Source organism: Rutilus rutilus (genome assembly GCF_951802725.1).
Source record: "Rutilus rutilus genome assembly, chromosome: 14".
In the NCBI taxonomy this organism is placed as follows: Eukaryota; Metazoa; Chordata; class Actinopteri; order Cypriniformes; family Leuciscidae; genus Rutilus; species Rutilus rutilus.
In genome coordinates, this window is record NC_140219.1 from 1,850,946 (window position 1) to 1,866,365 (window position 15,420).

Genomic DNA, 15,420 nt, shown 5'->3' on the forward strand with positions numbered 1-15,420 from the left:
GTTTGTTAATCATGTCAAAAACGATCTTTTTTAGGATCAGCTCTGGCTTCTTGGTGTCGCACAAACATTGGGGTTTTAACACTTTAGAAGCAGAACAAATAAGCCTTTTCAACATGACTTTAATTATGCACTTAGCTAATACTAATACTTTATGCTATACAAATGACAAGCAATAGGACAGATAAATAAAATAGAACGAAAGATACAGGTCTACCTAACAGAAGTAAGAAATACAGAAATTGAATAATGAAAAACTTTAAAATGAAACACTGCACACACACTGATATTTATTAATGCTACAAAGGTTATTAAGTCGAGAGTGCGTGATTTTTTCTTTGTCTCTTGTCGTTTGATTAAAATGAATGACACAGAAGGTTTATTAGGCTGCTGTGACTTTAAAGGAGTGGTATAATGCCCTTTTCACAAGATGTAAAATAAGTCTCTGCAAGATGTCCCAGAGAGTGTGTGTGAAGTTTTAGCTCAAAATACCCCACAGATATTTTTATATAGCATGTTAAAATTGCCACTTTTTGAGGGTGAGCAAAAACACACGGTTTTTGTGTCTGTCCCTTTAAATGCAAATGAGCTGATGCTCCCGGCGCAGGGGGCGGAGCTTCAAAAGCTCGTGTCCTTTTACCTCACACACACATGCACTGAACATTTCAAAACTTTTAGCCTTTTATGTTCAAAGCGAAGTCAGAAAAGGATGGAGAGACTCAAGAAGAAGTGACGACATGTAGAAGCAACAGGACATTTCTGAACGGTTAGTTGATGAATTTATGAAGCTGATGTATAGTTATCTTCTAGTCATTGATTAGCATATTCTGTCTTGATAATCTATAAATCGTGTTCAGGGGGCGGAGTTTATGTAAATTTTAGGGTTGGTGATGTCACTAACCCGGGAGGAATGTGGTGTAGTCTCTACCAGCCGTTTGTTGTAGTCCTTAAAAAGTGATTTCTGTAAAAGCAAATATCTCCCTTTGCTCTGAACTTTGAGCGCTGTAACTTTACAGATGTTGTTTATGATCAAACAGCAACATTACACACTAACTAAAGTTTGAAAAGTGAAATCATCAACCACTCCTTTAAGAGTTTATCCGATCCTCCCACCAGTTTACACTCAAGACATAACCCGACTGTTTACAAGAAAACTTTTACATATTTTTGTGTGTATTTGACCGTTTAACCAGCACAAAAAGCTGTTTTTCAGTGTGCAAATACTGCATATGAGTTCTCTTTTCCAGAATATTATTTTTTTTAACATCAAGCACGTCCCACTCTTTATTACTCATTCGTCCATGTTTCTTTATCACTCTAATGTGTCAATAATTCCTGCCCACTAAAAGCTGCAATACAAATAAATAATACAAAAAAACCTAAATTTAAATCTATCTAAATACAAATTATTATTTCAAATACGTATTTTACTGTAAAGGCATATATTGAAATACTGCCTTTTAACAATACAGTGCAATAAACACTAGTCCACACACTTGTGCTGCATCATGTGAGAAAAGCATAAATAAATACATAACAAACTTACGTGTATTTGTGAGCGCCACCGCTGCCCACTTTCAGTTTCAAAACTAGGGATTAAAAAAAATCAGCATGAACGTTGATGTCGACAGGAAGATATTTTATAGAATATCTAAATAATTTAATGCAGTTGTAAAACGTCTATTATTAATACTTGTTCTTAGGGTCATGGGTCATATCTAGGAAATCTTTGCTGCATTTGCTGTAAAAATGCAATGCCAGTTTGAATTGAGTGCATTATTTTCTGCATAAGCATCTGATGTAACAGGTTCTGGTCTGTTGCTTCGGTCTCATTTACTCGATTAAGTGGTTTTAAACGCTGGTGACATGCATGTTTTTATAGATGTGGTTGTTGAAGCTTCTGCCATTCTGCGCTTCTGCTTTTAGCGTCTGGCAGAAATGTGTTGCTTTTCTGTAACTAGAACTAGAACAGATGAACGTTTATATGATTCTTCAGACTAAGAATAATCTCTGAACATAAAAAGGTGCACTTGCACGTTTGAGCCGATAAAGATATAGAGTTGCTTGTTTATTATTATTTTTTTAGCCTCCATTGTTTGAAAGTGTATTAGAGGAAACTGCTGACCCACGTCTGCCCCCCCCAGATGAGGAAACTTCCTCTTCCTTCTTTCTTTCTTTGTAAAAGTCAGATGTTTTTCCGCTGTGTTTCAGTGAGAGCCAGAACACAGACGGACTGAAGTCGGGATCTGAAGAAACATCTTCTCTCTTCTGCTGGATTACTGGCTCTTCTGGACTCTAGAAATGATCCTCATGTTTGGACTGACGCTGATGCTGAAAACTGCTGCATGTGAGTCCACTTTCAGCTCAAACTCAAAGCACTTTTAAGGCCTAGGACTTGTTTTTCCAACTTATGTGAAGGTCACTTTACAGCAGCCTTAGAATCGGTTACCTTGCATTTAATACTTCTTTTATTTTTATCTATTTTTAAACATGTGTTTTATTGTTTAAAGTCACCCTGTGGTGCAAATCCAGCACTTTTATGGCCTTATGAAGGGGCTAATTTGCATATTCATAGAACCTTACATTAAATGAGGCACAGGTGTAATTTTGTAAATTTTGTTTAGTTTTGATTACATTTTATGAATTAAACAGCTCGCAAACATACTTTATCACTATAAAAACTGAAATAACCTGTTAAGCATGAAAGTATCATGTAAGACATTTCTCCTTATATAGAGCCTTTTCGACATAAATCATCTTTAACGTTGAGAACCCTAGATTTCTAAAATAACCTTCGGTTACACTTTATTTTAAGGTGTCATTGTTACAGTGTAATTATATAAGTGTTTAGTAATAATAATTAACAACATGTACTTAGCATAGGATTAGGATTTGGTTGAGGGTTAGTTGCATATAATTATGCATAATTAACTGTTATAAGTACATGTAATGTAACAAGGACACTGTAAAAATAAAGTGTTGGGGCTAATTTGCATGTTCATAGAACCGTGTATACTAAATGAGGCAAGGGTGTCGGGTTGTTTTCAATGAAAAAAAATGCTTAAATATGTCATTTTGGTGATCAAAGATGAGTTTTAAGGGATAAAATGATGGACTTTAAACTTGAGTTATTTACTCTTGCCCTATACTTATAGCAATAACAATGAAATACATGATATTTACATTTATATTATGTACATTATACTTACAAATGAGAAACATAAGCAATTGGTCACAACCACATGTTCATTGCGTAAGCAAGAGTAGAAGTGGACGGCAGAGAAAAGAGAAATAGGATTGATCTGGTAGTAAGGGTCTTGGTTTAATGTTTGTGGTGTGGTTTATTATTTGTGGAAGTGGTAAAGTACAGGTTAATTATTACCAAGTGTGAAATGTGGTTCAGAAAAAAAATCCTACAATTATAATCCTCCTGTGATGTGTGTGTGTGTGTGTGTGTGTGTGTGTGTGTGTGTGTGTGTGTGTGTGTGTGTGTGTGTGTGTTTTAGCAGATGATTTAAACAGTGAGAGAGTGAAAATAGTAATTTAAAAGTTTTTTTTTTATTCTAAAAAGACTGAAGAAACACCCAGAGATGACGAATAAACCTTTGTGTTGAAACATTACGGGTTTCAAAAGCAAGTTTAGTTGTCAGACAGTAACTGGTAATAGTAGGTGTGTCTCAAATGACACACTATCTTAAAAATACAGATTTCAAAAGGGGATTTTTGCAGCGATTGCATTGAAGAAACAGTTTTGGTTTTCCCAAGAACCTTTCAGTGATCGGCTCTTAGCTTTTGGATGTTTCTTAACATAACATTCGTACATTAGACAAGTAAAGTGTACAGTTTAAGTGCCATCATCTGAAAAATAAAGGTTGTTTATTAGCATTGATGGGTATATAATGTTTTGTTTGATTTTTTAAAATATTGTAATATGTGAGTAAAAGTGAGAACCCGACTAAAGCGTTGATCGCCCGCTGGTGTCTGAGATTGATGATCTGGTTCAGATGTTTCACTGAGATCAGATCAAGTGTCTGTTTATTCACATTTATACTGTAGAAGTTTCATTTTGTGAAAATATTTGTGTCACTGTTTTTCTGAGTTTAATTTATACTGAGAGAGACACTGGTGATTATTGCCTTACAGCATGATGTTTGCATTCTTCTGAATGTCCGAAATAATGATACTTATATTTTACAGATATATTTTACAGTGTGTGTGTGTGTGTGTGTGTGTGTGTGTGTGTGTGTGTGTGTGTTTTGTTCTTCAGGTGTGGAGATTAACTGCAGGTTTAATCAGTCTGGTCCCTGTGCCGCTGCTCTAGGAGACAAACTCAGTCTGATCATGATGGACACTAGTACAAATGAACTGAAGATACGAAAGATAAACTACAACACACCAGATGATCCTGTTTGTAAAATAAAGAATGACGGGATAAAAAAGGCTGAATGTGATCTCTTTAATAACAGACATGATGAAGTGTCAGTCAGTAAAGGGATTCTGATAATAAACACTGTGATCAGAGCAGATTCAGGGAATTACAGATTAGAAGTCATACACTCAGACGGCTCAATAACATCTGCAAATCTTCAAGTGATTGTTGAAGGTACAGTAACTCTCTCATCAGACTCATTACAATCTCATGTTCTCAAAGATCTCACTCTCATGCAAATCAATGCTAATAACACATAAAGTACAGATGAATGATAATAAGAGAAACATCTACATATCTTCAGAAACTCTCATTGGAATATTTATAATCTGATACTATAATCAGAGCCGTAACCAGATTAGAGAACGACACGTCAACCCGCCCAACATATACAGATAACGGCTTGATCAGTGTGTGTTTACAGCAGATTTTAATTTCTATTAAAACAGTTGTTTAATTCAGTCGCTGTTCACTGTAAAATATTATATGATCAATAAGTTATGACAACACATTGCTTTAACTCATTAAAATAAGTTAAGCAATTTTCAACTATTTTTTTTAAGTCAGTTCAATGTAATTTAAGTTGAAATAACTTAATCCTTCATGTTGATTATACTTAAAAATTCAAGGCAGCAACTTTTTTTGCTGTTATTTTTGTGTAACTCTCGATAACCTCGTCATGTGTTTTCCTTCCACAGGTGTAGATCCCGTAGTCCTTCCGGCTGTTCTGGGATGTCTCGCTGCAGTTCTTATAATCCTGGTCATCGTGGCTTATTACTTTTACAGGAAGAAGAACCAGCTCAAACCCACAGCGAGTCAGTCCGGCTGAGTTCATCAATCTGTGAAATTTAGTATCGCAGCACTGCTGAATTATTGGCTTCATCACATTATTCACTTATTTTCTGTACATTTGTTTTATTAAAACAATCCGTTAAATGAATATATGAAGAGTTCAGATGCTAAAGCCTCTGAGTGCCATCTGAAAATTTCTTCTAGAATGATCATTTTTATCAAGCTTGGATATTTAAGTTCAGTCATTTCACTTAAATGGCAATGAAAATTACCTATTAATTGTCATTTAAGTGAAATTACTGAACTTAAATATACAAGCTTTATAAAAATGATCATTCTATTAGAAAATTTCAGATGGCACTCATTCATATGTACAGTAAATATAATTTATTCACTCTTATGTTGCTCCAAACCTATGTTTATAGTTTTCATAGAGTAAATAATGACATATATTTATATTTATGCATGAAAAACATCAAATATAACATCTTACAAGTTATTAATATAAAACAGGTGAAAGCAGAAACAGTTTGGCTATTTATTGGTTAGCTTTAAATGACTGATCTTTCCTCATAGTTTAATATTGGTGTTTAGTATTTTTTAAGATGTTTAATGTCAGTATGTTCTCATGTTTCAGAGCGTGTGAATGAACACGTCACTCAGAAGAAACACCACAGACAGGAAGAACAGAAGAGACCAGGTGAGATTCACATCGGGAGGCTTTAATGAGCGTCTGGACTCTAATACAGATTCATCAAGCAAAAATATTCACACAAATATTCAAAATGAGCTTTGACGAGTACATAACACACAGTTTTAGGAACTGAACATAATGCATAATGGTTTACAGTAGCAAAGTGAAAATGTAAATCTTGCCCTCATTGTTGTAGGCTAAACAATACTATAGGAAATATCAGCAACGGCACATTTTATGTAAACCTTTTACAGAAAAAATGATAATAATAGAAGGATTTGACAGGTTTTGGAGGTCAGACTCTACGCCTGTAAGTCACTGTCTGATTTGTGATATTATATCTGAGTTACAGAGCCGAACTGCATGCTTTTAATAAAAACAAAACCTGTAGAGTGAAAGACTGTGTGATAAAAACAGCATCTGTGGCTTCAGTGATAACGACCGGCTCGGCAGAAACTCGACCAACAAGGAAGCCGAAAGCTTATTTTCTGTTAATGTTGTCACACCATTTGTCACACAGTCCTGACGTTGAGTCACGGAATCCAGCGCATGAGGAAAGTGAGAGGATAAATATGCAAATAAAATAAATGGTAACAGTATACTGTGTTTTATTTAATTTGACTATTTATTTTATTTGCATATTTATTTATACATATATATTTATATATAAATATGCAAATAAAATAAGAATATAAAGAAATATGCAAATAAAATAAATTGTAACAGTATACTGTATTTAATTTAATTTGATAAATATGCAAATAAAATAAAGAATATTAATAAATATGTGAATAAATAAATAGTAAAAAAAAATGCAGTAAAAAATAAATAGAGTATAAATATGCAAATAAAATAAGTAAAGGTAAAGGCCTAAAAATAAATAAAATACAGGATAAATTAATAAATAAATAAAGAGTGTAAATAAATATGCAAATTAAATAAAATGTTAAATAAAATAAAATACAGTATAAATAAATAAACAGTATAAATTAATATGCATATAAAAAATAGTAAAAATAAATAAAATACAGTATAAATAAATACGCAAATAAATGAAATACAGTATACATATGCAAATAAAACATAGTATAAATAAAATTCTGTATAAATAAATCAAATAAAGACTATAAATTAATAAATATGCAAATAAAATAAATAGTATACACAACTTAAATACAATATAAATAAATAAAGGAAAGAATAAATAAAATGAATAGTATGAATAAATAACATACAGTATAAATAAGTATGCAAATAAATGAAATTGTAAATAAATGAAATACAGTATACATAATATGCAAATAAAACAATATAAATAAAATCCAGTATAAATAAATCAAAGACTAAATTAATAAATAAATATACAAATAAAATAAATAGTATAAACAACTTAAATACAATATAAATAAATAAAGGAAAGAATAAATAAAATGAAGAGTATGAATAAATGAAATACAGTATAAATAAGTGTGCAAATAAAGTAAATATATAAATAAATAAATACAGTAACTTATTTGTCATAGGGATAAAAAATATGTTTAATGAATAATCATTTAAAAGAAGTTATTGTCACGATCCCAGTGTTGAGCTTGTTTTGTAGAGACTTTTATGTTGAAGTTTATGTTCCTATTGTTTCTGTGTCCTCTTCCTGTGGCCATGTTTGTAGTTTTGTAGTTTTCCCTGTTGATTAGCCTTTCCCAGATGTGTTTTGTTAACAAGCTAGTTTGTCCGATTGTGTTTCACTTGTTCTCTGTCTGTTGTCAGATGTAGATGTTTGCTGTTCCTCGTGGTCCTTGTTTCAGTGCTATTTTGTTCCAGCTTTATGTTCATTATTGTTTGTTTATTTCAATAAACCCCCCTTACTTGATCCCCAGTTGTTACAGATTTATATATATATGTTTCATGGTAAATTTCTTCAATTAATCCCCACTTCAAGCTAAAATCTGATTTTTAACCCTTGTTGTAGGTGACGCCGTCTCTACTATCAACATTAATGCAACATAAATCTTGTGTATAATCTCATCTGTCCTCTGTGTCTGCAGATGTAGAATATGCCACGATCGACTCTCAGAACAAGAGGAAGAGGAAGGAGGAAGAGCTTCATTATGGAGAAGTGACGTTCTCCAGCTACAGCGCTCAGCGGCCGCGTCAGACGCAGGACGAGTGTGTGTATTCTGTGGTTCAGACACGCTAGTGTGAATCAAACACAAACCCACAGACTGGGAGTCTGAACACACAACGGCCCAGTCATGAGCCGACCGATGCGATGCTCCGGTTATTGAGCGTCTGATGCATCCAGAACACAATATAACCGGACAAACCCTGACTGATGTGAACAAATAAAGTTGTAACAATTCCAATCTGTCCAATCAGGAACTAGTTACAAATCCCCTGATTCCCTTTGCACATGCTCAGTTTAGTCCTCACTCCACATGTGATCAAGTAAAGCCCTGTGGCAAACACTGCAGATGTTAGAGATCTGCTTTATAGTTCATTTAAATTATGTTGTTTATTGTGTGTCTGTGTAGATATTTTTCATGCAAGTTGTTAGTGCTAATGTTTCGCCTGTTAGCGGTTACATGACTCGGGGTTAGTTGTAACAACAATGAAACGTTACAACCTAACCCTAACACCTTACACACACACACACAAACTGTCACCATTACGTTCATTGTCACTGTCATCGTCTTCTTCACTGTCACTGTCATCATCATTGTCTGCACTACAGTTCCCATGATCCTCCTTGGCCCACACCTGCACCTCCTCCTCCATTACCCGCACCTGTCATCATCATCATGGTCTTCAGCTGTTGTCTCGTCATCATCTGTGTATTTAAGTTCCCTTCATGTCCTTGTCATGGTTGGTGATTGTTTGGACAGTGCACACTATATGTGCCTCACATGCTGTTTCTTCTTGGATATACTATCGTTATTGGAATAAAGCTTCTTGTTATTTTGTTACCCGTTGCCTCATCGTCCTCACTGAGTCCAAGTGTCACACACACACACACACACAAATTCAATTTAAGTTTTTATGTAACAAAACTGTAACACAGTAACAAATATGCTTACACAAACACAATGTTCAAGTGTTCAATTTCAATTTATTATGGTCAATTACTATGACTGAGAGTAACAAACTTACACACACAAAGACAATGTTTCAATTTTATTATGGCCAATATAACTGACAGTAACAAGCATGCTTACACACAAACAATGTTTGTGTTCAAGTTAAATTTATAATGGTCAGTTACTATGACTGAGAGTGAGACACACACACACACACACACACACACACACACACACACACACACACACACACACACACATCAGTTATAGTGAAAAGTCAGTGTTGAATAAAAAGCTTTCAAAATCCTTTTTTTCCCTTTTTTTTTTTTCGTAATCCTTATTTCATAATGTTACATCTCACCCAGGGTGTGTTACAACTAACCCAGACTATGGGCTGAACTGTAACATTTCCCTCCTCGTGTTTGAAACTAAACCATGCATTTTCTGTTCGTGTTGTACAGATACAGTAATAGCTGTGTCATTTGATAGCAGACACTTGTAACTAGTTTGAATCACATTTTAAACACACTGGCTTAAAGGGGTGGTTGATTATGATTTGACTTTTCTAACTTTAGTTAGTGTGTAATGTTGCTGTTTGATCATAAACAACATCTGCAAAGTTACAACACTCAAAGTTCAAAGCAAAGGGAGATATTTGCTTTTACAGAAATCACTTTTTAAGGACTACAACAAACGGCTGGTAGAGACTACACCACATTCCTCCCGGGTTAGTGACATCACCAACCCTAGAATTTACATAAACCCGCCCCCTAAACACGATTTATAGATTATCATGACAGAATATGCTAATCAATGACTAGAAGATAACCACACATCAGCTTCATAAATTCATCAACTAACCATTCAGAAATGTCCTGTTGCTTCTACATGTTGTCACTTCTTCGTGAGTCTCTCCATCATTGTCTGAATCCGGGTTGAACATAAAAGGCAAAAAAAAAAAAAAAAATTCAGGACACAAGTTCTTGAAGCTCCGCCCCCTGTGCCGGGAGCAGCAGCTCATTTGCATTTAAAGGGACAGACACAAAAACTGTGCGTTGTAAAAATATCTGTAGGGTATTTTGAGCTAAAACTTCACACACACACTCTGAGGACATCAGAGACTTATTTTACATCTTGTGAAAAGGGCATTACACCAGCCCTTTAAAAGTACTCCAAGATATAGACAGAAAGGTAAAAAATGTTACAACCATCCCTGGTCTCCCCTAATAGTTTGTTCTTCATTGTTTATCATTGTCAAACAATGCAAGTAAAATACACCTGTTTTTCCTGCACCCTTGTTCTGTCTTTTCCTTCACAAAACATTACAAGACACAAATAATGGATCCAGTGTCAGTTTTGAAGCGCTGTGTGATTCATACGTTTGGTTGAGAGAAACTGAGGATTTAGTGAGCGCTGAAGCAGAAGATCACCAGTTGTGTTTTAGTGACTTGTAACAGTGCACAAGAAACATGTAGACGTCAGTTGAAAGGAAATGTTGCAAATGTAACAACTTACAAATTTAAACTCTGACATCATGTTCCTCAATTGTGTCTCCATTGAGAGAAATGCTTTAGATATCCTAGACAAACTTCTGATGATACAATTTCAATTGTTAGTGAAAATAAAAGGGAACATCATCCATTATGATTTTGTTCCAGGACACGTTGATTCAAACTTGGGTCAAAGTTGTTAGAAGACGTGCAAATCATGACAGATGTTTTCTTTTGTAGACGGTTTGTTCATCTACTCATCATCAAAGACATTTTACTTGCGGTCGATGCTCAGTGATGAAACGTGTCCTTGTGTTTTTTGTGTCCTTGTGCAAGACCTTCAACCCAGTTTTCCAGTAAATGATGTGAACTTCCTTTTCTCTCAGAAGGTGTGCAGTAGTCTTTATATACGGTGAGCACAGACGAGTGTCAGCGGCTCTTCTAGTGATCGTGTGACTGAAGAAACATCTTCTCTCTTCTGATGGATCACTGGCTCTTCTGGACTCTAGAAATGATGCTCATCTTTGGACTGATGCTGATGCTGAAAACTGCTGCATGTGAGTCGACTTTCAGCTCAAACTCTCTGATGATGAAGCTCTGACATGAAAACACTGTAATATTACTTTAAGAGTTTTTCCATAAACTGCAGGATCTAGTAATTGAGTCTGTTTTAAGTGTTTAAAGCCTGGTTTCACAGACAGGGCTTAGATTAAGCCAGGATTAGGCCTTAGTTCAGATAGGGCGTTTAAGTAACTTTTATAAACATGCCTTAGAAAAAACACACATTACTGGTGTGCATCTCCAGACAGAACAATGGCACTGACATATTTAAGACATTTTAGTGCAAGTTGCTCTCAGTTAAAACAGATCAAACATGTTTTCTGCTGCTTCCTCTCTCTCTATCTAATCTCTCTCTCTCTCTCTCTCTCTCTCTCTTTCTCTGTCTCTACTCTGTTATTCTCTCTTTCGCCAATGTTCTTAGAGTATCTTATGGCTTGTTTCCACTGAGCGGTATTAAACCGTGATTTTGTGGTATTAAACCGTGGCAGCTGTGGTTGCCAGAACTTTACCGTCAAAAATACGGTAGCAACGTTATTGGTTTTACAGACTTAACTTAAAATTTACAGTAATAAACCGTATTTTATTATCTGATATAATGTGAATTTACCATCCTATTGAACTATTAATATCTGTTTTGTACCATTGTAATACACTGATAACCACCAATCACAGCAGTGATGAGAGTCACATGATCAATCAAAGCTCATCACAAGCAGCTCTTCCACAAGAAAGTTAATACTAAATTATAAAAGCTGCATAGTGTCATTCACACAAACATTAAACACCATCATGGTAACACATGAAATTTAAAAAATGCAATAAACATTCATTTAACAACATTAAATGTAACATAAAACCCTAATGTACATAACTGATTAGAAAAAAAGAAAAAAAAAACTATGAAGAAACAGTTATTTCAACAAAAATACATCAAATGTGAAGTGTCACACAGGGAATTGTGGGAATGCCAATTTACGGTTTTTCGTTTTATTTAAGTTTTATTTAACTTTAACGTTACTGTTGTAATGTTAGACTAGAGCGCTGCATTTGGATATATGACTGAATTGTTTGCTTTATTTCTTATTGTATAGCTTCTTGTACCTTTTACTTAAACTTTTATATTGGCTATTATTGATAAAACTGAAATTTTACAAAAAGAAATATGGTTTCTTGTCATTTTTTTATTACAAGATTATCACTGATGTTTATTGCAACATTTGTACAAATGCATATTGCCTGAAATATGTTTATTTGTTTATTTTATTTAAACGAAAAGAGGTAACGTTAGGGTTGTGTTTTAAATTTCGTTTTGTTATAAATAGAATAACGTATAATGTGCAGTGAATAATCAATATGCGTTGCGCATGAACCACATTTGTGTCCCTATAATGTTTAATTTATTTAAATGAAAACGAAAAGAGGCAGAGTGGTGTTTTATAACATATTTCGTTTTATTTTTGCTTAAAATGTACAGAGTAACAGAGATAACCAGAGTAACAGAGATAACCGGAGTAGCAGAGCGACGCTTTTAAGAACGCGCTGTACCATTTGCATGTATAGTAGAGGTCCTGGGTAAGATTTGTGTGCGATTCATTTAGCGGAGAATATCTCAACTGTTATAGACTAATATGACCCCATAGAACAACGTGGGATGTGTGCCAAAATCTCTACCCGGGACGAAAGTCCTGAAAATGACCACAACTGGTGACACTATTATCACACTACAGGTGAATGGGACTTTTTTTTTCCTTAATAGATATCCTCATACATTTCTACCAGTTTAATCTTCATATTAAGAGAAATAATTTTTGTATTACACCTTGTCTTAAAAATAAAATAAAATATGCAAATTAGGCAATATCTCATTAAATATGCGTAACGTTACATATAAACTTTTGAAGCTACAGATTTTCTGAGGTGATCACAATGTTCACAATGACCATGTAGTGTAAGAATTCTGGTTTGATTTTTTTAATTGTGTTTCTGTAGATGTTCAGTGTGGATGTTGTGTGGGGGGGAGGGGGCGATGTCCTGTTTTGTGCTGTATTGAATGGAAAATTATAAATTGTATACAAACAAGGGACTTTTTTAAAAGAAAGAAAACAAGCATTTGATTAATATACAGACATTTTATATAAACCTTGCTATTATCATTGGAACATTAACTTAAAGTGAGAAATACAAAACAACAGGTTTATTCCCTGTGTTGCTAGGTAAAACTTTCACCAGAGAGTCCAGGCATTCAGTGATAGGATTTTTACAACTATTGCCTCCCTTGCATTTGCAGTACTTGCAACAACGGATACCAGCTACCCGACAGGGACACCCATTCTTGTGTGCACACTTGCCACACGAGCAGGGATCTGGCAAACCTTCAGGTTTTGAGATTACAATCTCAGGGACTTATAAATTGCCCTTTCTTACAAAACCATAAGCATCTTCAATTAAGATCGAGGTGGTGTCTGTAAATGGTGCTTGGACCCAAAGCTGCTGTTGATAATAGGCTCTTTGTATATGTTTTCTTGCATTATTTGAGGTGCAAGCGGTCCTCTCAAAGTCCATCTTAAAGGCATTACTATCGAACGCAGCAAGGCGCAGGTCGTCAAATGTCTCCATGTCCATTGATTGTTTTTAGATATTTGACCAAGAATGTTTCTGCCATTTGTATTGCACTCTCTGTTAGACAGAGACAAAAGTTGCAAACAAAAGTTGCCTTAAGGATGGCATGTCACTTTTCTATTTTTTTAATCCCCATAATCCACAGAAAAATTGAAATTATGTAATTAAATCTTTTCTCACCATGTTTCCCATGTCACCATGTAGCCCAGTCCAATGAAGTATTACCTACAATGGCCAAGACCAGAGAGCTGTGTAAGGACATCAGGGATAAAACTGTAGACCTGCACAAGGCTGGGATGGGCTATAGGACAATAGGCAAGCAGCTTGGTGAGAATCTTCAATCAATTATTAGAAAATGGAAGAAGTTCAAGATAACGGTCAATTTCCCTCGGTCTGGGGCACCATGCAAGATCTCACCTCGTGGGGCATCAATGATCATGAGGAAGGTGAGGGATCAGCCCAGAACTACACGGCAGGACCTGGTCAATGACCTGAAGAGAGCTGGGACCACAGTCTCAAAGAAAACCATTAACACACTACGCCGTCATAGATTAAAATCCTGCAGCGCACGCAAGGTCCCCCTGCTCAAGCCAGCGCATGTCCAGGCCCGTCTGAAGTTTGCCAATGACCATCTGGATGATCCAGAGGAGGAATGGGAGAAGGTCATGTGGTCTGATGAGACAGAAATAGAGCTTTTTGGTCTAAACTCCACTCACCGTGTTTGGAGGAAGAAGAATGATGAGTACAACCCCAAGAACAACATCCCAACCGTGAAGCATGGAGGTGGAAACATCATTCTTTGGGGATGCTCTTCTGCAAAGGGGACAGGACGACTGCACCGTACTGAGGGGAGGATGGATGAGGCCGTGTATCGCGAGATCTTGGCCAACAACCTCCTTCCCTCAGTAAGAGCATTGAAGATGGGTCGTGGCTGGGTCTTCCAGCATGACAACGACCCGAAACACACAGCCAGGGCAACTAAGGAGTGGCTCCATAAGAAACATCTCAAGCTCCTGGAGTGGCCTAGCCAGTCTCCAGACCTGAACCCAATAGAACATCTTTGGAGGAGCTGAAAGTCCGTATTGCCCAGCGACAGCCCCGAAACCTGAAGGATCTGGAGAAGGTCTGTATGGAGGAGTGGGCCAGAATCCCTGCAGTGTGGGCAAACCTGGTCAAGAACTACAGGAAACGTATGATCTCTGTAATCACAAAGAAAGGTTTCTGTACCAAATATTAAGTTCTGCTTTTCTGATGTATCAAATACTTATGTCATGCAATAAAATGCAAATTAATTACTTAAAAATCTGTGATTTTCTGGATTTTTGTTTTAGATTCCGTCACTCACAGTTGAAGAGTATGATAAAAATGACAGACTTCTACATGCTTTGTAAGTGGGAAAACCTGCAAAATCAGCAGTGTATCAAATACTTGTTCTCCCCACTGTATGTGACATTGGATGGATAAGTTGTTCTCTCACTCTCTCCAGATCTTTTGGAATTTTGTACAATAAGGTTTCAAATATGAGTAATTGGTATGTACCAACTTATCTGTTCTTTGTGAGGAATAACTTCATGACATGAAGACACTGTAACTTCATCAACTTGTCTGAGACTATGTGATCACAAGTTGTGATGTACTTGTGATGGCTTTTTCCCATTTTGCAAAAACAACAACAACAACAACAACAACAGCAACAAAAAACACCTCTGACAAAACAAAAGTGACCTCAAGTCACTATGGCTGCCAAGTAAACTTTTGTTGAAAAAA

The 15,420-nt window shown here is 35.5% G+C and overlaps 2 protein-coding genes across 6 annotated transcripts in view; both read left to right on the forward strand.

Annotated features, from left to right (window-relative positions):
• The first annotated feature begins 1,902 nt into the window (after positions 1-1,902).
• Positions 1,903-8,872, forward strand: LOC311303558 (uncharacterized protein). Of its 2 annotated transcripts, none has more exons than XM_084430080.1 (5): positions 1,903-2,344; positions 4,265-4,600; positions 5,125-5,241; positions 5,856-5,918; positions 7,955-8,872. In XM_084430080.1, the coding sequence occupies exons 1-5, from the start codon at positions 2,299-2,301 to the stop codon at positions 8,104-8,106; spliced, it is 714 nt and encodes a 237-aa protein (XP_084286206.1). In that variant the 5' UTR covers positions 1,903-2,298; the 3' UTR covers positions 8,107-8,872. The 2 variants fall into 2 exon arrangements, with proteins under 2 accessions (XP_084286206.1, XP_084286207.1); XM_084430081.1 differs by having other exon boundaries at positions 2,159-2,344; positions 5,131-5,241.
• A 1,990-nt stretch (positions 8,873-10,862) lies between these two features.
• The window catches only part of LOC311303559 (uncharacterized protein), a 79,339-nt gene continuing 74,781 nt past the window's right edge, over positions 10,863-15,420 (forward strand). For all 4 annotated transcript variants that reach the window (XM_084430082.1, XM_084430083.1, XM_084430084.1 and 1 more), the window contains exon 1: positions 10,863-11,030. In XM_084430082.1, coding sequence (XP_084286208.1) covers positions 10,955-11,030 — 76 coding nt within the window. In that variant the 5' untranslated portion in view covers positions 10,863-10,954. The remainder of the gene's footprint in view (positions 11,031-15,420) is intronic.

Excerpts from the sequence above, each read along its gene's own strand:
- LOC311303558 (XM_084430080.1), top strand. The coding sequence starts at position 2,299 with ATGATCCTCATGTTTGGACTGACGCTGATGCTGAAAACTGCTGCAT. Across the intron at positions 2,345-4,264 it reads GATGCTGAAAACTGCTGCAT|GTGTGGAGATTAACTGCAGG; the intron begins GTGAGTCCACTT and ends TTTGTTCTTCAG. Across the intron at positions 5,919-7,954 it reads GGAAGAACAGAAGAGACCAG|ATGTAGAATATGCCACGATC; the intron begins GTGAGATTCACA and ends CTGTGTCTGCAG.